Source organism: Lutjanus erythropterus, chromosome 9 (assembly GCF_056507025.1).
Source record: "Lutjanus erythropterus isolate fLutEry1 chromosome 9, fLutEry1.hap2, whole genome shotgun sequence".
In the NCBI taxonomy this organism is placed as follows: domain Eukaryota; kingdom Metazoa; phylum Chordata; class Actinopteri; order Lutjaniformes; family Lutjanidae; genus Lutjanus; species Lutjanus erythropterus.
Genome location: NC_139325.1, coordinates 28,063,188 through 28,088,258, shown reverse-complemented (window position 1 = coordinate 28,088,258; position 25,071 = coordinate 28,063,188). Strand labels below are relative to the sequence as shown.

Genomic DNA, 25,071 nt, shown 5'->3' with positions numbered 1-25,071 from the left:
AATAGCACTTTCAAAGCACAAGCTGTTAACTTGCACAGTCTGAGATATTAAAATGTGATAGTCTGCCTGATTTTGCCAGGGGTCTGAGTGTTGGTTTTGCTTTGCTGGATCCTGAGCTGTTGACACAGGGAGAAGCAATCGTGCTCTAATAATTGGCTCCAAAGCTTGATATCTCTCTTCCACTTTCACTCACATCGCCCAAAGCGGAACAAAAATACATCATGTATATTCATTCACAAAATCATCAACAATGTTAATATTGGCTTCTGCTGTTTGTATAACCAATTACAGTTTACTTATTGTTCGCCTGAGTGGGTGGAGAAATGTGAGATAATTTCCAAGTTTCCCACTTTCCAACTATTCCGTCTTTTCAATGAGAACGCGTCGTGCTCGACTAAGAAGTGCAACACAGGATTTCTGTGTACTCCTTTTCCATAGTGAGCCGAGAGTCTTTGAGTGCCACTCTCCAGGGTGCCTCCCCCCCTTGTGCGTTGAGCTCCATTTGAAGTGTTGCAATACCAAAATAGAGCAAACAGCTTGAAATGAAACATGTGGGGATTATTCTTACACGTATTGAGACACCGGTAAATCACACATGAACAAAAGATGAAAATGAAACCCACAGTACCCAAATATAGTTTGGCAAAAGTTTGGAATTTGCACCGCTCTCCTCTGCAGTCCACAATCCAGCGTGGTGGGTTTGTCAATCATCCACATGTTCACCACTTTCACTTTGAAATTATGGGGACGGTTCACTCAAAAATCCAGAATACATATTTTTCCTATTACCTGTAGTGCTATTTATTAATGTAGATAGTTTTGGTGTGTTGAGTTTTGGAGATATTGGCCGTAGAGATGTCTGTCTTCTCACAAATATAATGGAACTAGACGACACTTGGCTTGTGGTGCCCAAACCAACCAAAAAAACCTAAGAAATTAATAAATCACAACCTGGTTATTCAAGATAATGTGGTGTTTCTGGAGGGAGGACATTGGGGGGGGGGACTGGCTACTACTGAAACCTGACTGGTCACCCCAACATCCACCCCATTATGCTTCAATGTGATTGGTTATCTGTCCAGTGAGAGGCAGAACAAGGGTAATTAGCTTAAATAATCAATCATATAAAAATCAATCAAGTATAAAAAATTGATTGGTGATTGGTAGAACTATTTATCTCTTATATTCAGTTTTTAACATAGAAAGATATTAGTAATTAAATATCAAACATCAGAAATGGTACATAATGTGGAGGTGCATGCGCCCGTGCATATGTGCATGAACGAATTTGTCTACGTGAATAGTTGCATCTGTATGCACATAATCCATGCCACCCCTTCATAAGTCAGTGCCCTCTTTGGGCCATCCCAGTCAAAAAAGTCTGGAAAAACCCCTAATCCACAGACCGTGTTGTGAGCAATTTCATGTAACTTTGAAATCTACTTTTCCAGCAGATTTCGCGGCAGGAAGAAAGGAGCTCCTACATGAAACTGCTCTCAACAAGGTCTGTAGATCATCTTGAGTAACCGGGTCATGATTTTTGAAAAGAGACTTTGCTGCTGAATTTTTCAAGTGCATTTTTTTGGCTCTCTGAGCACCGCAGGCCAAGTCCATTTAGTCACATTACATTGGAGAGAAGGCAGACATCTCTGCAGCTGATACCTCCAAAACTCTGCAACTCACACCAAAGCAATCCAGATGGATAAACAGCACTACAGTTAAGAGGAAAAACTTAACTGACTTGGGGTGCACTGTCTTTAAACATGCCTTTAAATAGCATTTGAACAGTTGGTTCTTAACAAGTGATTTTGTTGACTTTTGAGTTTTTTCCTGATTAAGCAAATGCCCAACAATTCAAGTATACCATTTTCAAATCAAGCTCCAAGATTGCACATGTCATGATGACAAAGAGCCAGCATATAGTTAATGAGTTATTGATTGTTTACTCCCAGAGATGATCTGATCTAACATTCTGTAACATCTGTATTAAAACATGATATTTACATAAATCAACCCAGAAGCACAGGCCAGCACAGCTTGTTGTTTGTCTTTGGGTCTAGGTAAGCTATGTGTGTCAAATTATTTCTGTTTGTGGAATCATAATATTTTGCGTACTTTGATGTTTTTCTCACTTAAAATTCAATGTGCTTCTCTGGGGTGCGTGAGCTTCAGTGTAACTGGTCTCCATCAAGGCTTCTGTCAGCAAGCGGACTAATAAATTAAAGCAGCTAAAAACAACATATTAATACCAAACTCAAAAACACAAACAGAATAAAAGCATGAACTAAGTCAAAATTAATAATTTGAGGGGAAAAACACTGACGGGGAACAAAATTAAATGACAAACATCATAGTCCATGAGTGAGGCTACATAAATACAAAACAAGGAAGGAGTTCAGAAAAGCTTCTCTTTCGTAGCTAGTGCTAGTGAAGCACTCTGATGGTGGTGATCTTTTCTTGGAGCACATTTCTACTGAGTTGTAACGGGTGGTTATCTCAATAGGATTGGAACAGTCAAGTACAGCTGCAATTGGCCAGTGAAGGGATCACGACCTGGGAGCCCAGGGGAGGATGCATTCACTAAAAAGAAAGTGATTCTTCACAAGTCCTTGTTTTTTCATCATCTTTTCCACCATGTCGTGGTTGTACGTCTGGGTGGGGTCGCCCCTCCCAGTTCACTGCGGTGGCGTCTCTCCGACCATCTCGATGCCGTGCTGTTGGAGTTGTGCTCGGAGCAAGGCATTCTCATTCTTCAGCTCTTCAATCTTTAAGAACAAAGAACAAGAAAAAAAAATCTCATTATCAACGTCTTCATCCCCGTGACAGCTTAATATAGCTCTACGTTTACACACCAAACTTTTTCGTTTGAAGACTGAGAGCGCTGGCTGTGTGTAATGTACACACAGGCCCATTCAATCCCTGGGATTAAAGAGTAGTATGTGCAGCCCTTTTCAAAGACACCCCTGTACACAACCAACTGGATTATCAAATCTTGAGGTATGTCATCTCCGCTACATTTCCCTCGGGTGAATCCCCAATTCCCTGCCTCCCCACTGAGGGACCTGGAAGAGGATATTGAGCTTTGAGCATCAGAATGAGAATATATTGCAGAGTGCCTCGCAGGCCCGGGATTCAATGGGGAGATGTGGCAGCTTCAGAGCTGCAGGATTTCACAATACTTTTGAGTGCATTAGCATGCAGTTAGCTCTCACATAACCCCTGTGTATATTATTCCCACAGTCTCTCAAAGCGCTGATTTCAGGTAACACTTTTCATTATGAGTACAAACTCTTTGATCCTCTTCGTCAGGCTGTGGTGATCAGCCATACAGGCTGAAGTCTCCGGGGTGGTTTTGTTTTTGAGAAATGAAGATGCATATGGACGTAGGTGGATTTCATGCTTCTGAGACTTAAGTGAAAGGATGTTGCAATGCACTCCAAAGCAAACTAATCTATTCAACATAGTGGCAATCTTCACAGACACATATGCAGCCCACGGTGGTCGCCTTATTATACACAACTTCATTTATCTGCAACACCCAAACGCCTCAAAGGAAGATTTTGACATTATCATTCATAGACCTTCTTAGCCCATTATTCAAGCCCTTCAGACTTCACTAGAGGCCAATATTTGTAGGCTGGAGCACTGACTGATATTCATACCTGCTGCCTGCACAACTCATTGTCCACTTGTATCCTCTCCACCTCCTTCAGGCTCTCCTGCAGTCGCTGGTTGCTTTGCCTCAGCTCTCGGATGTAGTCGCAAGCTTTAGACAGGATGCCTCCTTTGCTCTAGAGGGACAGAAACACTGTCACTGAGTTGAACAGCGATCATTTAAAATAGAAACATCAGTAAAAAGTTAAGAGTGAGCCTGCTTACTGCTCCTGTCTTGGTGCTGTCCATACTGCAGTCTGGGATGATCTTGGAAAGCGTGACAATCCAGTTGTTGATCTTGTCTCTCCGCCGCCTCTCGACTGATAGAATGTGTAATTTGAAACAGGTTATAAAAATGTAAAATATATTTAAATACAAGCAGCATTTCCTGATTTGTTTATCTCTTGTGATATAGCGAGTGAGTGAGCTATAATTTTCGTTTACAGATACTAGTTTTCATTTCCTAGATCTTGTCATTTCAGTGGTTACACCATACTGTCCGACTATGACAGCTCAACAGCCACCTCTAGTGGCCAGTCCATAAACATGTTGTCATCTGTTTTTAATGGAATATTTTGACAGTGCTTTGGTGATTTTAGTTCAACAAAAATGCTCCATTTAGACACCACACTGCATTGTGTGGTGCTGCCAGATGAAATCAAAAGCCACAATCATAGCTAATTATCCACCTTCATTATGTTGCGCTCTTCTCCTTTCATCTCTTGGCGTTCGCGGTCCATCCATTTTCCTGCAGACAGACAGGAAATAAAAGACTTTTCATTCACGACAATATCTCCCATCTCTGACTACCATACAATCAGGCACAAATCCAAACCAACTCCTCAAATTCACCTAATCCTGTGCCTATTAAAAACTATTCTTCACTCTTATCTTTAAATTCAAGTCTTTTGTAATCACAGCCCTTGCCTTTACCTGTGTGCTATCTAAAAGTGAAAAGTTTTGTAGTGCCTTTGGCAGGAATGCTGAAAGACACACAGCTATATGAGGCTGCATATGCAGTCCTGACGCCCTCAGAAGCCTGAAGCTGAGCCGCTTTGACTGGAATACTGAGACCCTTCCAACCTTCTTATTCACATTGGCTATCCTCTTCCCAGGTGTGGCCCGAGGGGAGCTCTTTGCTTTATTATGCTGTAAAATTACAACACTGTAGAAACCAGATGCTGTCTGTTGGACTCTGGGCGTACGGCTAATGACACAACTGTCTCTTGTCTTTGTGTCTTCCCTGAGGTATTCTGTTAATTAAGTCCCTGAGACGTGACAGGGAGACTTATCCAACCACCCACCATGACATGAACAGGCCAATAACACATTCACATATAATTATATATGTGGCTCTCTGAATATTTCAACCAAGTTTGTGTCTCACTAATGGAGCAGACAATTAATACTTCACTCACCCGTTTTCAAAAGAATTAACCAAGTAAAGGAACAGAACAATAATTTCTTTGCTTAAGAATATTTTTTGCAATTTTTTACTGGATGCATTTCTGCTTACTCGTTGCACGAAGTTAATAATGTCCTGTAAGGTCACTCTTGTTCCTTGTCTGTGCCTCCACGACACATCTTTATTCTACAGCAGTAAATTTGTGACCCATCAACACAACTCGACTGCTGATATCTCTGTTTGAGATAGTCAGCCAAGCCAAACTGCAGTCTTTCTTGTATCTCAACGCATCTTAATGGGATTTCAGCTGTATAATGGATTCAGCCCAACAGTGCTCTTCGGCAGAGTGTAAAAAAAAAAAAATTGTGGATGACTGTATGAATAACTAAATGTACAGGCCTAGAGGAATGTCTTTTTTTCCCTCCCTTAACAACTTAGAGGCACACCTCATCTAAGCGCTCCTGAGACTTATTGTCACCAGAGACATCCAGAAAATTAGCACGACACAACTGCTGCTCAAGTGCTTTATTCATATCATTTGAAGCATGGATGTAGAGGAGGACTAAGTTTTTGTAGTCTTGTATTGATCCTCGAAAGAGAAATGCAATTGTCACTCCTTCTGCCCTCCCCTATCATTAAGCTACAGTATTACGCCAAGCCAGGGCCTGGACAATGACTCAGTTAAAGGGTAACTTCAGTACTTTTCAACCTGGACCAATTTTCCCATGTTTATGTGTCTAAGTGACTAATGGGAGGGAAAAAAATATCTTTACATTGGTTCAGTACAAAGCAAGAGCACTGCAGCCAGCAGAAGTGAGTCTAAGCTACAGTGTAATCCCTCCAGGCAACCGTACACTGTTAAAGTTAGTCCACTAAACATGCTCATTTCAGCCACTGACAGGACCAGGTTATTATTCAGTGTCTGACAACATTTATGGAAAAGATCGCTACAGGGAGAGACTTTTGTTAAACCAGAAACAGATGATTAATTCCTCTTACCAAACTAGCTTGACAGAAACAAAATAAAACTCCCAAAAACACATTTTAGCTCACCTTTCCACTGCTCCAATAATCACCAACTCTGATTGTTCAGCCGAAATAAACCCATTATTCACCAACATCCTGAAGATGTAAAATTACTTTGGCTGTAAATGCTTTTTCTCCCCTCTGCTCCCCTGATGTATCTCACTCCTCTCCCTGATATTTTCCACACCTAACTCTGTGAATAAAGGGTTTGACCGAACCAGAATTGGTGTCGTTGGAACAGTGTAGGGCTTGAAATTAACTTTTTTCCTCACTGTCCAGCAACTGTCCCAGGCCCAAGAACTATTGTCCCAAATGTAAGTTTTTCTCTGTTTGTTTCACTCTAAAATTGCTGCTCATTAAACCTTTCCAAGTACACAAGTAGAACAGGTTGTACACAATTGCATAACAGCAGTGTTGTGCATGAATACACTACAAGAGTTAATGTTAGCTTACATGCTACACAGACGTTTTGTGGGGCCAGTGAAAATTGCATTGAGTCATATGTTTAGCTATACAGGTTCCTGGGCACATGTCAAAACAGTTCACCTACATGAGTGACTGACCATGACTGAGTGAATGTGCAAGCAGCCATTTAGATTTGCTGCTGGACTGTTAATGTGTCACTACATTAACTTTTAAGATTTTTTCAGGCATGAAATAGCCATTTAGATTCCCAATATGTGGTCACTTTATCCAAATAACACCATTTGGAAATTTACTCAATATTACAGTAATGATAAGTTTTTCTACTATCCCATTTTGTGGGGTTTTATTTTGCTTCTGTCGAGTCTGAATAAAGATGACGATGTTAAAATTACAGTTTTTGCAAAGGGAGCCTTGTAAGTTTGGCGAGAGCAATAAAACGACTGTTCACGGCTAAACAAAATTTATCTCACTCTTTAAAAAATGTTGCCAGACACTTCACAACACTCTGAGTGTGCCAGTGGCAAAAACAACACATTTATAGTGGACTTACTTTGAGGGGGGCTTTGTTGTAACTCAGTTTAGCTTCTGAGAGCTGCCGCGTTCTCCCTCAATACTGGACCAGTTTCAAAAATTGTTGTCCCCATTACTCACTTCGAAACAAAAACATGGAAAACAAGGTCCAAGTTGGAAAATGCTAAAGTTATCCTTTAAGTGTACATTGAGATACAAGTGACTGTAGCTTGGGCTTTATACTCTCTCAAAGGCCAGAGCCTTTGTGACCACTAACCCGCTTCTGTGCAAATAATTACATGGAGGAGATTTGGTGAGACTGACAACACATGGTTTTCATTAGCTTCATTTCTCCTAATATTAATGCCAGTATATAAACACCTAAAATACTGTCCAATTAGTTTTTAAAGCTAACTTTTTCAAAACTAGGCTAAAAAAAACTCACACAACAAACGACAGAGGACACTTTAAAAATGATACTAAAAAAAAGTGTGGAGCAAGCCATTTGTTTCCAGATGGAGAACAATGACCTAATTTCTGAGTCCTAATGGAGAAATACATTTGCCACAAGCACAACTAACAACAATGGATCAGGGTCAGCACTGAAGAAACGCTACATCTGTGTCTCACACATCAAGAGCTAGGGAGAATCACCAGGGACTTATGATAGGGGAGGGGGGTGGAGAGGAGAAGAGAGGAGGGCAGGGGTTTGCGTGCTTCTTCTCTCTTCTTGTGATCTAATTTGATTAGTTCATTTGCTGTAAAAAGAAATATATAAATAAAAAACAAGGAGTGTGGGATAAATGTGGAAACTGTCCTCACCAGTTTAAACCTTCATGCTGCAGCAGCTCGTTTTCATCTCTGCGAACGGCAGATAGGGCGGTGAAGTTTTCATTCATTTTACTCACATGTCAATGATCATGTCACTGTTCATTAGTGTATACTTGTGTATGACTCTGAGGCTTGTGTCAAAAGTCATAAATTATTCATGCGAGAGGAAATAAATAGAAACAAACATATTGCAGATAGGCATTCTGAGAGATGAGAAAACAATTCACTTTCAACACATGGCAATGCAGACGCACACTGCAACAAAGGTTGTTCTTCACTCTTGACTGGAAAGCAGTCTGTTGTACGCTGTGAATATCAAGCTACATCAAAAAAGGCAGAGCTGCTGCCAAATTTAGGGCAGATTGAAGAATTCCCCGTAATGCTGCCCACAACAAAGGAGCTTAAATCTTTGAGAAATCCGAAGTTCTTGAAAATCAAAGAAGCAGTCACCATCCTTGTTGTCACTCCATATATTTGTATGTATATACCTGCACTGACAAATGAAAGGCAGAGTCAGTTAATAGTATGGTTTCTGTCTCCTGCACGTTTCGTAATGAAGAGGTAAACAGGAGCTTATGTGCTACTTAGAACAACCAGTTTGTGTGTGTCTGTCTGTGTGTTGGTGTTGTGTCCTGTCAAGCTTCACGAGTTCAAGGGTAAATATAGACCTGGTGGAAATTGGAGGAATAGTTACTGTGGTCTGTGCTAATTCAATTTGATTATGGGTCATGTGTTAATTTTGGGGGACCAAGCAAGTCAATTGCTCTACTTTGGCTTTTACCAAACAAAAAAAAACATAGTTAGATGACCTCAAAGAAAACTGCCTGGCGAAGCACTATGGCTTGTTTATTAACTCTGAATCTGACATAAAGCAGGTTGGAATTCCTTTTATCCATAGTAGGCCAGAGTCAGGCTGCTATCATGCAATTAAGATGACATCTCAGTTTGTCTTTGCTCAGGTGAGCCCGCTGATTATCTTAATAACAGCAATCACCAGCATGTGGCTAACAGTTGGAGAGAGTCTGAGATGGATTCCTTTTTTGATGCATGATTATAATGATGCATGTTGTGAATTTTAGAGATAAATAACATAAAAGGATTTCAGAGGAGAGGCAGAAAACAGGCCAGCCAGGATGGGCTATAATCAGTGTGTTGCCTACAGTAGATGCCGGTCAGCGCATCCACAGTTTGGAGAGACAGGGAGGACCACCATCAATATCAGTTTAAGTAAACGCTACATTTAGAATAATTTCACCACTTTACCTTGCTGTCAGATGGCCTTTTTGATGGGAAACTGCCTTCGTATAAGCCCACTCTGTCCTCACCAACCAAACTCCATGGTTGAAATCAGCAATTTTACCTCAAAGAACACAAGAGCTGTTGGTCTACCACAAACTCTGTGTTAGTTTGTTTGTGTTATTGTGTGACTTTGGTGTTATAAAATGACCGTTCAGATTCTCCAAAGTCACACAATAACATAAAAAAATAACAAATCTAGGCAGCAGTAGACCTGCAACTCCCATGTTCTGTAAGGTAAAATTACTGATTTCACCCATGAAGTCTGGTTGGCTTGGAGAGAGTGATGTTTGGGTTATATAACAGTGGCATCCTGTCAGGAAAGGCTGTTTGACAATGAAATAAAGCTGTGAAAATATTCTAAATACAGCATACACTCAATGCTTAGTCTCCATGCTAGTACTTCTCTCTGCTTCTCCAAACTGGGGGCAAGCCAACCAGCGTCTACTGTAGCTAATACACTGACTATGGAAAAGTACCTCACACAATCCCACTTCAAATAATCCTAAAAGAATCCTATTCCTTTAAAGACAAGAACAACTGCAGCAGAGGAACCGCTGCTAATGGAGCCTTGTGATAGTTTAAATAGGCAAGGAGGTTGAATATTGTATGGTCATCTGGCTATAAAATAATCATCAATCGACATAATTGATCTTAAACAACTTGGTGGGCCATATAAACAGGCTTTCGTGATCTCTTCCTCTGTATACATGTCTGCTAAACACTGCATCCCTGCCCCATTTCCCTGCCTCCTCCTGCATTAGCATTTAGATTTAGGTGAATTCAGCATGCTTTGTTCACTCAATATGTGTTGATGTTCATTTACATGTTGTGTAGATCCTGCCATTCTGGGTGGAGTTTCCTGAACTGAAAGCAATCTGTGTCAAGTCTGTGCTGATTTTGGGAGTCTTGGTAGACAATGGTAGCAGCGCATACAGCAACGTCGCTGGTTTGATTCCAGACAGCGACCTGTGTTGCATGTCATACCTCAAAATTTCCTGTCTTCCTCTTCATTCTTGTACTATCCAACAAAAAGGCAAAAGTGCCCCAAAAAATATGGAAAAAGAAAAACAACTAAACTTGTGAATTGTGTTAACTGACCACACTGCCAAACTCAAACGTGTGTTATTTAAATGATTAAAGCCTTGACAAAATGTCCTGAATTAAATGAATTAAAATGAATTAATACCTGCTTTTTAATGATTAGTGTTCAGGTCATTCACAATCTGCCCCACTTTTAGACTCTAAACAAACTTCACCCTCCAATTTTAAGTGAAGTCTTAACTGAACTCTTCACAACTTTGTCTACTAAAATCTCCAAATGGCCTTTTTTCCAAGAAGCATTTACATGGAGGTTAACAACAGTGTTTTACAAGACGTAACTCGTGGTAAGTTTGTTTTCAGAGACAGCTGCGTCTCAGACTGCAAAATCTATTATGTCTCCTTTTCCCGAACAGCAGCTGATAGAGCTGATACTCACGCAGGGTAGGGCTGTGTGCGTGGAGCGATGGTTCGTTGCGTGCCTGTCTGAATGACATCAGGAGGGGTCATCATCACATAAAACTGACCTGTGGAAGGCATGAGAGTCGCCAGTTAGCAACGAGGAAAAAAGACAGAAGGGAAACAATATGGCATGAAAGACTGGCTCTTGTTGCTCAGATGAAATGTCTCACAACAAATAAGAGTGTATTCTTCATTATAAAAAAAAAAAAACAACAAAACTCATCAAATCCAAATTCTCATGGGAACACAAAACAAATGAGACAGAAGAACTGCCAAGACTCCCTTCTTCCAGAAACATTCACAAAACCTAAAATATAAAATTGAGAGAAAAACGCACACACTTCACTGTAAGCCATGAAGAAACTGTGGCTTTCAGTTCTGCTACAAGGACTGTGCGACACAAACTCATCTTGTTCCTGTGGGTCACTAACACAAATAACGGCTATTTGCAATAAATCAGCCCCCAAAATGAAGGTCCCTTCACACAAAAACACCACATGTAGCACCAGATGGCAGGACATGAAACTCCTTGACACAGACATAACACTTGAAAGGGACACGCTGATTCAAGCTCTCCAAACAGCGTGTAATTTATCCCTACAAAAAAACCAAAAATAAAATCTTTGGCATCGTGTTGACACAATGCAATACCTAAAAAAAAAATAGCAAAATGCAGTATCATTTTCAATACCTCTGAACACTGAAATGTTAGATTTTTTTAAAAGGCAAATATAACAAGGCTAAGTCATGACAACAGATGTAGCAAATGAGATAAGTGATGAGACGAAGACAGCGGTGAGTAAGTGAGAAGAGGCGTGACTGTGGCCACTTAAGCAGTGTGTCGGCTCGCTATCGAAGAGAACAGGGAGTGGAAAAGTGCAGCTGGTAGCTTTGGAAGCGTTTCGGATATTCAGGATCGATATTTATCGATATATAGATATTTTCGACAACACCCTTTTGGCATTTTCTCTCCACTTTGCGCTTCAATCTCAATAATCTCATTTTGTGACGACTGAGTTTACAGTTTCTTCTTGCAGCTAGAAACATTAACTTCTGGAAATCAGTTTTAACTGAACTGCTCTGTCTAAGAAGAGGGTATTTTTGGTGGAAAAATACTGTTGGAAAAACTTACAACTAGGGACGAACAATATGGATTTTTTTTGGGCTGATACTGATAACTGATAACTACCTGTTTCTACTGGGCAAAGCAGGTAAGATAACTGATAAAATAACGTTTTCTATTTTTAAAACTACGTTCACATAACCTGTACACCTGAGGGTAAGAAAGGCTATGATGGAAGAGCAAAGATGGATGTTTTAATATTCCATAGCCTGATTTCAACCTACTTGCTCGGTCAGGTCAGAAAAGTAGGTCAGAAAAGTCCATTTTTACTTGCCCCTGTACAAACTGTTACATTTATTAGTGGTTATCGAATAACAACAAAGGCTAAAGTTAATTTTCATGTTTACTCTAGGATCGTAGCATCTGTAAAATGTCAGAAAATGTATATTCCTGTTCTGTTAAAATTAACTGTTAAAATACGAAGAGAAAAAGAGGGAGAGAATGAGAGACAAATGCAACACATTTAATATGTGAGCAGAAAACACTGTGGCATTATTTTCCAGACATGGCAACATGCTCCCCTGACAGTGATTTGTGGCAGGCTTAGTAAATCATCCCCTTAGTCTTTTGTCCTAGAACCCTAATTTCAGGTGGCAAAGAAAAACAACAATGACTGAATTCTATTCCATATTTTGTCTTTTACCATAGTATTGGATTAAGTATCAAGAATTGTGGAAAATAGTGTTGGTATCAACTACTAAATTTCTGGTATCATGATGTCCCTATTCCATAGAGTGGTCAAGTACTTGCCACCCCTGGCTCCAGTCTTGCCAGAATGCAGTTCACTGCCAGAGCCCAGCACACTAACCTCCACCATCCCTCACCTCATAGGAGCTGACAGCTTGTAAAGCACTCTCCACCTACGCCCTACAGTGCACTCCTCAGCCAGTATGTCATGCCTGCTTAAACTGCCCCAGGCCCAGACCATGAAGACAGCAACCCACTTCCTCCCGCAAGGCCCTGGCTTCAGCTGTTACCCACAGGGGAGAAACCTCATGGTCTTCTTCCCCTTCTGTGGCATCAGCAGGCAGCCTCACAACACATGGGAGGGAAAAAAAGAAGGAAAAAGAAAAAAAACACAACAAGAACAAGCAAACAGAGCTGTTTTTGTAGTTTTCTGCTGTTGCATGAGTGTATCATACAAGTTCTAATTAAGGTGCACCAATCGACACTGCTCAGATGCCTGAAGGGTCGGACTTATCCAAGTGTGTGTCATGTGATGCAAGTACAACACACAATGCTCGGCAAGAGAGACAGAGAGAGGCTAGCTGACAAGCTAAAGCTCAGTAATGGATAAGAAAAAAAGTTGCTAAAGGGGAGCTTACCAAAAAACCCAAAGATTTCAGGGACGGTTCCCTCACTGAAGGATCACAATGACCTTGTCTGACCCACCTGTGTATTGATCTTTTCAGTTCATGACTGAACTGTAATGTTCAGCAGGGAAAGATGCTCTGGGTTTATGAGCCAGGTTCATCTTGCTAAAACCTGAAGACATGAGCTTAATAACAAGCAGGCAGGGCAGATGGTATATTACTATGAAATACTGCAATGCCATGTGCTGGTACTTGGATGAAATTTGTGTAGCGTTACTGCCACAAACATGTGAGAATCATTGTTTATTGGCTATTACGAGCTACATTTATTTTGTGATCAGCTCTGCTTTACCATTTGTATGCCTCATATAGGGCTGCAATGACACGGCTGACATTAATCCTTTTTTTCACTTGCCCAAGTCAATTTTTACTCGTCCCTGTACGAAATGTTTTATTCATTAGCAGCTATCTAATAAGACTAAAGTTAATTGGTGTGTTTAATCTAGTGCTGCAATGTCTATAAAATATCAGATAATACTGAAAAATGCCCACTCCAGTTTTTCAAAGTCCACAGTGATTTTAGTTTTTTAAATTGTTAGTTTTCTTTATTTTTTCCTTTATTTTTAAATACCACAATAAAAATTTTGAGGTTTTGATTTTGAATCCAATTGATCTTGAAAATAAAACATCAGGTGCAGCCTTAGCCTCTTATACATATATTTATTTATGCCACAAGCATCTATCTCTCTTTCAAATGAATAACTAAAGACAGATCAGGCTGGATTAGAACTGACTGCCAAGATACAGGTACAAGTGTCATTTGAGTTTGGTTTTCATGTCTGTGCAGAGCCTGTAGCCAGGGCCAACAGTTCAGGAGAAAGCATAGACACAAGCAGAAACAGTGAGTGATGAATTACAAGTTCCTCCTGTAACCACTGTCCAGGCACTACGCTCTCCCTCTAAATCCATCAGAGAACACTGACAATCCACTCCTTAAACTGCCAGCCAGTGCTCTGGCAACAGAAAGCAGGAACAAGCAGATGCTGGTTTTGTATAACAGAGCCAGCAGAATACATTCTACTTTCCAGGTCGACCAAGCCCCGACCAGCCGCACTGACAGGCCTATAGAGTCCTCTGGCTCACAACCATGTAACCACAGGGACAGTTAGCACAGCCAGAGGACGACATATGGCAGTAAAGAGGAAGAGAAGCAGAGTGGGTGGACATGTGACACGAAGCGAACAGTAAATATGATCAGCGTGACTAAGTTCATTTCAGCCTCAGATAATATTTGACTTTACGAAGTGGTAGAGGAAGCATATCTTAACCATGGCCAAAATCCTTCTGACATATCACTGAGCAAGGAGTTTTATATTGGACAAAAAATGCAGCTGGATGTGTTTGACAGAAAATCTTTCATTATTCAGAAGCGAGCAAAAACTTCAAAAGTGTACGAAAATGCTGAGGTTAGAAGAAATTCTGTCCACCTGTTTCACAAATCATATTTCAATTACAGTACCCAGCCAAAAAGAAAAGACAACATAATGTATCATCTGCAGTGCTGGTCCTACTATCTTTTATTTGTATGCATATATTTATACATTTCTTATTTATAAATTGTTGTATGTTATAATAAAAGGTACATATTTTCACATACATATTATTTAAATTTTCCCATAACTTCCCGATGCTTACATATACTTCTATTCTTGAATGGGAGCAACTGCAATGCAACCTTATTTCTCCCCAGGGATCAATAAAGTATTTCTGATTCATATTCTGATCCGCCAACACTCATTTAAAGCTACTGGAAAAAGGATGTTGTTCTCTCAATATAGGTCATGTAAACAGCATATTCTGTTTGGACATTCTGAATTAAGCCTTATTCTGAATTTAGCTTCCTTGGATTAAGATATGTGGGATACGCCAGTATTATTCAGGTTTTAGGAGCATTCTTTTGACATGTATACAGCGAATTTTGAATATGCATCTCAATTGGGGTTTTTACTGCTATTTGCCAGGCTGGAGTAGAGAGGACGCACAAAAGAAAAGCCCATATTTCTGGTACGGAGGAGAAAGACACCTACTTTTAAATGTTACGAAAGACTTGGATATCCACAGGTTTGTGGACATGCACAAATATCACAACGCCAACTTTTTCAAGAAAATAGTTGAGCAAATGAAAGAGGGAAAGAAAGTTTTTTTGAATTTTTTTTTTTAAGCCATTTGAATCAAAATGGCTCAAGCAGCTCTAGCACTTTTCCATAATCAGAGTCTGGACTGCTGGATGTAAACAGGAATACTGGTAGAATATTTATTTTCATTAGTCATGTAAACAGCTTAGTAGGAATATTGGGCCTCATGTAAGAACATTTTCGTATTCTTATCTTAAATTTCTCTTTAAGGGCTCATGAACGTGCCACATCAGATGCTTGTAACTTCAGATAACTGTGCAAATGATCTGCCTGTGCGTATTTGAGTGTGTGTCGAGTGCTCATGTCAGGAAGTGTTCGTTCATAAAAATGGCATCAAAGACTAAAAAGAAAAACTTTGAGTTTAGTGATTGAAGCCATGCTTTCAGAGACCCATTAAAGAAAGTCTGTATTTTAACAGCATCAGCAATGGAATTAAGGGTCCTGCTAAAGCCAAAGAACAGGAAAAATGAGTGCTATTAATGCTGAGTTACCTCAGGGTCGTACTGTCCATGAAATAATGAAGAAATGGCTTGATATGAAAATTGCTTCATGAAAAAAAAACCACATTGCCACAGCAAGGCAATCGATGAAACACAGAGATGGACGGCCTGACAGTAGGTAATCAGCAATTTATATTAATGAGGATATCGGTAGGCTATATGGATAAGTTCAGAATTAATATTGTAATTCAAAATGCAGTCAAACGCCACAATGTTAATGTAATTATGTAGTGCAAATTCAGATTTTCAATATAAAAGTTGCTTTAAAGTGATGAAATAAGCAATCATCAGCAAAAACTTCTGTTTGAATAAAAGCAGACTAACTGCACATGACTCCTGAATATTTTGTGCACATAAACATAGTCATTATGGGACTCCACAATACACTCCCGTTTGTCACTCAAAATAAAGGCTAAATTAGCCTGGTAGCACTGTGTTAATCTTCAAGCCAAACTAAGTGTGAGGACTGACTCACCCCCTGCCTGTGTGAGTGTGGGGTCCGTGGCGGCCTGCACAGACACAGTCCCGTCGCTCACCGCAGTTGCGGGGAAGTAAGCGAAGCGCGTCTCCCCTCCCACCGCCTCCCCTGCTGGGCTTCCTCCATTACTGAAGGGGTTCTGGATCACAGCCTGTGACAGATAAGAGAGACAGAGGAGAGCCTGAACAAGTAGCAATGGAGCAGTCACAGCAGGTAAACGCACACCTCAGTCTCTGTCAGACTCAATACTGGTATCCCCTCTGGACCCCCAAGCAAGACACAGTGGCGTTTGACAGCTGGGATAAAGGGAGGAAAAAGAAGCAGTGGTGATCTTGTTAGCAAAGAACAGCAAGATCAGTAAAGCTATCAGTATACTACAAATGAAAACAGATTTGGACTGTTCTTGCAGGGAAAACAGCGCATTTTTGATTAAAAACATTCTGAATTTGTCCAATGAACACTGCCATTGTAACTTATTCTAAAACAATTCAGCGACTGCTCAATTCTGCATCTCAATGAGCAGCTCTGTCTTCTTGCAGACGTCATGCTCAGGAGCATGCTTCATTGTTTATACTGCTTTGCTAGTTTCATGAGGAATCATCTACACTTGCAGCTTTAATCACATCATAAGAACATATCAGCTAGCAATGCTATGTCTCTTTCACAGGTTATTAATCCTGTTGGGACAGCACCGGAGAGACATTAGTTGTTAAAGGGATGAATATGTGGGAATAATAAAAGCTGAAATACTGCCAGCCTTATCCTTTAAGGCAATGGCTTTACTTTCAGACTGAAACACACAGTTAGTCTTTTAAAATTCCATATTGCTAGTAGGTTGTATTTGAACCAGAGGTGGCAAAAGTACACACATTCTTTACTCAAGTAGAAGTACAGATACTGGTATAAAAGAGTCTCTGGTTAAAATAAAAGTACTGATTCAACTTCTTTACTCAAATAAAAGTGAACAAGCACAGACCCTCTGAAGGACTTTTCTATCAACTGTTTCTGTACAAAGCTAATTGATCCTCACATTTTCTCTGCGGTATAGTCATCTCGTTAAATCTGTCTTTCCTGACATGCACTAATAGATACCCCAAGGAATTGTCTTGTCAGTATGTTATTGTCTCATCCATTTAGGTTGTGATAGGTCTTGATGTTGGAAAGGCGGCACAAAATGATAATTGATAATTACCTGTAAATGCATTGAAAATAAAGTAACAAGCACTTTTTCAAAATGTAAGGAGTAGAAAGTGGAGATATTTGTGTTACAAAGCAGGGAGCACAAGAAAAAAAGCTGTAAGAAAAATAAATACTCAAGTATAGATGCTTGAAAACTCTTAAATTCAGTAAGGCTGGCTTCACACTGTGAAACTTTCATGCAACTTTGTAATTGTGCTGTATGGTGTGAAGCCCTCTGCAACGCACTTGAAACTGGATTGAAATGGAGCTTGAACAGTTGCAAAAGTCAATGCCATGTGAAACTAGCCAATCAAAACACTGATAACAAGTCAAAATGAATCAAACTATGATGTGGTAACTTTCCAACTGATTTTAACTGTCAATGGCTTATCACCAAAATGAACGAACAATAAAGCAGAGGATTGTCTTCTGGATGCTTCACAAGGAGATAATCCTTATAGACTTCATGTGAGGTTGGAAACGCTGTCTACAAACAAACATGAGCGAGGCAAAGTTTGCATATACTGTAGTTAGCAGGTGACTAACATTACCACTGGCTTACTTATAGATATGCTGTAATATTATCCGTTGATGAGAAATAGAGCTGTTATAAAAAAAAAATACAATCATATCTTAAGCCACAATTTCATACTAATGCATTAAAGCACCCATAGCTCTCTTCCTACTCTCCATTATGAAACAAAGTAGGCAACCAGTGCCAGAAGAAAAAGTGATACAACACGTCCAAACTGATATTATTCAATGAGAAAATGATGCGAAATAAGATACAAAAATACAAATGTGATTACAACGACACTTCCCACTTAATATTATCTAGTGAGAAAACAACAAAACGAATTTAAGTGAAATAAACTATGAACTTGTCTTGCATGTGACTTGAATTACTTTATGTAACTGTTACATTGCATGGACATTGTTTCATGCAATTTGCAACCTGCAACTAGTTGACAAACGATTATTTTCATTGTCATTTAATTTGTTGAGTATTTTTTTAGTTAATTGATTAGTTGTTTGGTCCATAAAATGTCAGAATGTGGTGGAAATATTGATCTCCAGTTCCCAAGATGACATCCTAAAATGCCTTGTTTTGTTCACAACCCACATATATTCAATTTACTGTCAAAAAGGAGTCAAGAAACAAGAAAATATTGACATTTTGACATTTTTTTCCTTAAAAAAATTACTCAAACCAATTAATCGATTATGTAAAAAGAGGTAGTAATAAGTAGCAAGTATTGCCTCTTTGTTACTTTCCAATCTTGCATTGAACAATAAAAAAGCGGGAGATTTTGGTACCTGAGCCACGGCCTGGGGAGCCCCAGTGAAGGCGGCTGTGGAGACGACGCTCACTGCTCCTCCCCCATCATCTCTTCCCTCAAGGGTCTGGTCAGTCACCTGAACAACACGATACGTCACCTGCAAGGCAGAGAGAGAAACACATGTAACAGAGAGAATTAGAGGTGAGCCAACCACTTGTTATTTACTATAATCCCTATGACAAGTACACTGTGCCCAGATTCAAATCTTACCCGACTTGTGGATTTGTTTATCATATCTATTGCTCCAGTTCAGATGAGCCAAGTATCTGACGCTATAGTCCTAATCTCAGGAGTGTGTTGATCTCACTTCAGGCACATTCTGAAGCGCAAGCAAATAGTATGGGATGTAATATGCTTATGCTTCAGAATGTGCTTGATTCAATTTGAAAACAAGTCCAGAAAATGAGCTTGTTTGTTCCAAGAATCAGTATTTGTATTCCTCCGTCATGTGACTCTCCTCCTGACTGACATGTGACAGCAGCCCCATGCCAATCCCAGACCAGACTGGAATCACATGATCGCTCTCACACTAGTCCTGTTTACACCAAATGAGCCACATGGATCACTGACTTAATTCTCTCCAGTGTAAATCATCCAAATAAGGATAAACCAACGTGAATGTCACACTACTTTTTCCAATTTATTTGCATCACTGTCCCATTGTCCATCACTGACCACCGATGGTGTGAATGCCACATTAGTGGACTGCAAGGAGACACTCTTTTTGACAAAGGTCACCAGACTAGAAAAAGAAAACCACACATTCAGACCTTCAGGCGGTTTAGAGCCCGCTGTCCTCCTGACTTGTTTTGGAGTAGGGAAGAATCCAGAAAAACACACAATAACATAAAAAGAAAATAAGAACCTTACCTCACTGGGAGGTAACAGCTCTGACAAAACACTCAGTATGAAAAAGCCTAAAGAGTACTCTAAATAATGATTACATTCATGTGGAGTTAAATGTTGTTTACTAATCATTATCTCCCACTGTCTCGATGCTCTATGTATGCCACTAAATCCTTTCAGCCACATTTATCAATACATAATGTGAAGCTCTGTCAGTTTCTAATTATGTCTCTGCACAAACACCCCTTGGACATTTATTCAACCTGACATCTAAAGTAATTCTGGGGTTTTGTGTTTTCTGTTGGGAGTGCTGAACAGATGCAGCCTTACCCTAAAACTCTAAGCCCATATGCCATTAGGAGCACTTAGAGTCTTTCTGGGGAAAAAAAAACAGTAAAAAAAAAAAACAAAGCATCATAAGTAATGTACAATTCCATCCATTAGTTACTTACCTGGCCACCCTCAGTGCGGAACTGATACTGTATGTTATGGTCACCAAACGCTGCAGCCTGCTGAACACTGGCTATTGTGACAGCTGTCTGCTCTTCTCCTGTTCCGTCTCCGGGGGAAAAGAGGACGGAAAAGCCAGTTTTGAGAATGGAGAATAAGAAAAACAAATAAAGACAGCTACCAAGCCCTGGGTTATTGCAGAAAACAATATGCAACTTACTACTGTATGCTGTGGTTTACCAAGGAAAGGAAATGCATGCTATATTTTGTTACACACAAGGGGTGTCTTGAAAGACCAGTATTGACAATAACCGTGACATTTAAAAAATGAAATATTGCTGTTATGTTAATATCGTAAATAACCTAGTACCTCTTAAACACACTGTATGCTTTTGAATCGTTTCTGATTCTTTTGTTTATCAGGTCATTTGGTTGCCTTTTCACTGTTCATTAAGAGTAATTACACTTATTGTATGCTTTTGTACAGTTATGATTATAGACTCTCTCTCCACCTTCTATCACTTGCATTTTGAACTTAATTCCATTTGCCAAAAAGATACAAAATGTACAATAAACAAAGTTAAAGATGAATTTGAATTTGTTTCTCTTGTGAAGCACTTTGAGCTGCATTCTATGTTATACAAATAAAGTTTATTATTATAATGTTGCAGTTTAACAGGAAAAGGCAATTAAAGCTGCAACGATTAATCAATTATGAATCAATTATTGAATTAATCATCAACGATTTTGATAATTAATTAATCAGTTTGAGTATTTTTTAATAAAAGTCAAAATTCTCTGATTCTAGTTTCTTAAATATGAATATTTTCTGGTTTCTTTACTCCTCTGTCACTGTAAACTGAATATCTTTGGGCTGTAGGTAAAGCAAGACATTTGAGGACTTCACCTTGGCTTTGGGTAACAGTGATCAACACTTTTCACCATTTTCTGATATTTTACAGATCAAACAACTCATTGATTAACTGAAAAAATAACAGACATATCAATGAAGCCCTACAAGAAATTTGTGCTGTATTTTGGTATATGCCTTATTTATTATCTTATCAGTAAAGCCATGTGTGTTGAGTTAAAACATTTTAAACTTTTGGATATTATACAAAATATACACATGACTACTGTACAAGGTGCCAGACGTCAATGACAGTTTAGTAAATAAGTTCTTACCTTCAGATGTCTGGACAACCTCTTCTTCTTGCTTGTCTTGGCTGCAAATCAGATACACAAATAACTGTTTAAAATAGGACTGTACAATTAATTGCAATTGCAATAAAATCATAATATAGCCAAGTGCAATATCCAAATAGCAGAACCCAATTGCATTTTTTGGGGGAAAAATGGAGAAATGTATGAGAACAGCATTATAATGAGGTACTGCAGTGTTATACAGATTATCTGCTCTCCAGATCAAAGAAAACAAGTTTGTTTGGTACAGATCTCAATAAATATAACATCATCTCAATTTTCATAGTTTTTTCAGTGCACATGAAAACTGTAATGCAAAACTGATCGTTTCCACTAATCGTACAATATCGCAATTTCAGTCAAAATAATCGCAATATGATTTTTTTTTTTTGCCAAATCGATCAGCCCTAGTTTAAAACCAGCTAACGTCCGTGAATATTCAGGATAAAATAAATATTCCTTACTAGTGAAGATTAACTTTTCCTTAGCTGAAGACAAACTTGTACAAGAAGCAAGTCAACGAACAGTACGACTGTAATGTCAAATACAACTTTGCTCCTGTCCTCAGGTTACCTGCAATGTCTGACAACACAACTGTTAGTATTTTAATAGCTAGCTTAAGCTATCTTAGCTGTTATGCTGTCATTAGCTAATTATAATCATATTTTTCAGGGCTGTACACTGGTCTTTTAACATACAACCAGTCAGCTATCCAGCTTGCAAAGTCTCCCACTTCTCTCGCTAACTAAACTCTGGTCTTTAGATTGAATTGGTTTTGACAACAGTTTTTAGGTCAGGCCTTAGTTAGCGTCGTAAACTAGCTATCTGAAATAGCATGTAGTAGCTAGCTTGTGTCAGTTAGCCATTTTGGCCGAGTGTCCGTTACCTTGCGTTGTCCAGACTCTGTTCGAGCATATCCATCAGTGTTGGAATAAAAAGTGATATTCGGTGTCACAGACGGAGATGGAAGTGCTGATCACGGGAACAAACACTCGGGTCATGTGAGAGAGACAGCCCAGGACACGTGAGGTATGGCTCGGTGTCGGAGTTAAGATGGAGGCCGCCGCTACTGCTGCTGCTGCTGCTGCTGCCGCCGCTGGGTGAACCGAGGTGACTCCATCAGCTGTGGCGCCGGAGGATTTCAAGCTCTCTGGGGAGACACCACATCTAACTGACTAACTAGCGTTTGCGCGGTCAAAACAACTTTTAATACCGCCTGCTGGGACCACAATACCAGCTGAATCCATATCTGCCATGTGGGTCAGCTGAGGAGGAAGAAGGAAGCAGAGTTATTAAAGTTTTGTTGTTGTTGTTTTTGTTGTTATTATGTCGTTATTAGTTTTTATTTCGGTTCAGTTTAGTTTCCAAAGTGGGTTGGCTCGTGTCAATTTAGTTTTTATTTCTGAAATATATAAGTTTTTTGTTTGTTTGTTCTTTGGGGGGGTTATTATTATATAGCAAATTAGGTGATAAATTGACACAAATGAGTCCAAACAAATTAGTTTTTGGTGACCTGCCTCATTAACACCATAATACACCTTGTATCTTATCATTGGTATAATTAGTCCCATGTGTTGATCACAGTAGTGATTAAAGGTTTGGGTGATTGTCAGATTGTCATTCTTAAATTTAGTTATAATAAATTTCTGTAATTTTTACAGCATTAGTTCTGTAAAATGAAGAAATGCTTACTGTATAATATGTAAACAGTAATTTCTGTAGTTTTTACAGAATGAGTACAGTAAAATAAAGATATGCTTATTATATAATATGTATACAGTAAGTTGCTGTATACTTTTAATTGGTGGAAGAATTTTACAGTAAATGTGTTATTACTGTAAATCTCAATACAGTCATTTTTATCAGGATTATTTCTCCAGCAGTCACATAATAGTCTGCATTTGCTGTTAGCACATTTTGCATTATTTAAGACATAAATTGTTTCTAATTTTGTTATCAAGAAGGCAGAAGAGGACCTGAATTTCCTCCAGTCCAATTTAAGCGTCACACATGATGGGAATATGTTGTTTTGTGTTGTTGGTCACCTGTTTTTCACCGCGTGTGTGCTTGCTTGTATGTATGTGTGCTGGTGGTGTGTAATAATATATCTATGTGTGTGACTCATTTTTTCTCTTGCTAGCAGCTGCAAGGCCAGGTGACCAAGTGCAGAGGTAGGTAACGTCGCCACAGACCCCCAGAAAAGGTAAGACAATACAAGCTTTCACATAAATGGTGGAATTTCACTGAGCGATACTGTGGCTTTTATTTTTTCAGACCAAGGTTGATTTTTAGGGGGGAACTCCAGTCCTGTGAACTTTAAAGGGGTAGTTCACCCAAAACTGAAAATTCAGTCATTAGCTAGACCCCCTCAAGTAAAAAAAAAAAAACAGACGCATCTGGCTTCTGTAGTGCCTGTTGGTCTTTATTTAGATCAGCTCTACCCAAAGTGGGGCGCTCGGACCAAAGTTGGCCCACCATAATGTTTGATTTGGCCCACCAGATGTTTCTGGTTTTAATCAAAATAACGAACAATAAAAAAAAAGATATAAATTGTTATTTATGCTGTTTTATTTTTGTTTGTCATCTCCTTTGTCTCTCTCACCTTCACCTACCTTCACCTGTCTTGTCCAATAGAGGCAAAAGCTCCCCCAAAATAATCTAAAAAAAAACTCTTTAAATGGGATCCCTAATTATTAAATGTTTTTCATAATTTGAGCAGACAGGTAGAGTGACTCTTGCGCAGGCCAAATTTTTAGAAACTGAACTGAGTTCTTTATTCTGTTTATTGCTGAAGCCCTTAAACATGGTGTTTTTCTGTTGAACTCTTAAAGAGTTTTGGGGAATATTTATTTTGGACTTTCCTGAAAATGACTATTTCTCTGGTTAAATGTGGCTTTTCATTGTCCCATCAATACACTGATTTATACTGAAGTGACTTGTGCTGCATTGCCACCCTCATTATTTGCTGTGATTCTTTGTCTGCTGTTGGTCTGGTGGTTCATTTTTATGAAAAGTGGGTTTATGACAGAGTGTATTCATGCACATTTGGGGGACAGACAAAAGGTGTTTGTTTCCTGTCCTGGCAGTAGAGGTGCCCTGAGAGTAGAGCCTGCTAACTTTTACTATATCATTACATACATCATTGTAACTGCTTTGTATTATTGGATGTATGTCCATTTTATCTGCCTTTTTATTCCATTTTGTTACTTAACCCTTCTCAGAAATAAAGAGTTTTTAAAAAGTTGTTTCATTGTCTTCATAATGGTAATTCTGCTTTTATTAAAGAAGAAGATAGATATATGGACATAAGGATATAAGGACATTTACAAGCATATAGTGGCTAGGGTAACATCGTGAATAGAAGATGTTGATATTGAATATTCAAGATGTTACTCTAGGCACTGTTGGCCATATTATTGTAATATATGCTTAAAGACAAATTAATTTTGTCCATATATTCCTTGGAATCATGTAGTTTTATACTGTGTTTTGTATAGTTTGGTATATATACATTTGTGATCACATGATCTCTGGGGTGACTACCATTGACTGTTTATATGGAGGTGTGTCTTCTCATCTTGTTCATGTCTGATGAAGGGCTGGTGCCCGAAATATTACATGTGGTGATACTATTAAAAAAGTCCTAAGGAGCGGTTTGCTCCCTAACCATGATTTTAAATTATATTATTGTAAGTGGAAGAAAACTGTGGGCTTGCCGTTAATATTTTGCAAAAGCAAAATGGCATATACACTGGTGCAATGTGACAATTTTAGGTTGAAGTGGCCACATAGG

The 25,071-nt window shown here is 39.1% G+C and overlaps 1 protein-coding gene across 4 annotated transcripts; it reads right to left on the bottom strand.

Moving 5' to 3' along the window:
* Positions 1-1,920: 1,920 nt before the first annotated feature.
* Positions 1,921-22,667, bottom strand: usf2l (upstream transcription factor 2, c-fos interacting-like). 4 transcript variants are annotated; one of them, XM_084727035.1, is made up of 11 exons: positions 22,165-22,667; positions 21,262-21,301; positions 20,078-20,212; positions 18,757-18,876; positions 16,258-16,411; positions 10,629-10,716; positions 7,844-7,882; positions 4,344-4,402; positions 3,880-3,974; positions 3,663-3,791; positions 1,921-2,765 (listed from the first exon to the last, which is right to left on the bottom strand). In XM_084727035.1, exons 1-11 carry the CDS (start codon positions 22,197-22,199, stop codon positions 2,676-2,678), a joined length of 984 nt encoding a protein of 327 aa, XP_084583161.1. In that variant the 5' UTR covers positions 22,200-22,667; the 3' UTR covers positions 1,921-2,675. The 4 variants fall into 4 exon arrangements, with proteins under 4 accessions (XP_084583161.1, XP_084583162.1, XP_084583163.1 ...); XM_084727036.1 differs by having other exon boundaries at positions 20,078-20,184; positions 21,261-21,301; positions 22,165-22,656; XM_084727037.1 differs by lacking the exon at positions 7,844-7,882 and having other exon boundaries at positions 22,165-22,659.
* Between the last annotated feature and the right edge of the window lie 2,404 nt (positions 22,668-25,071).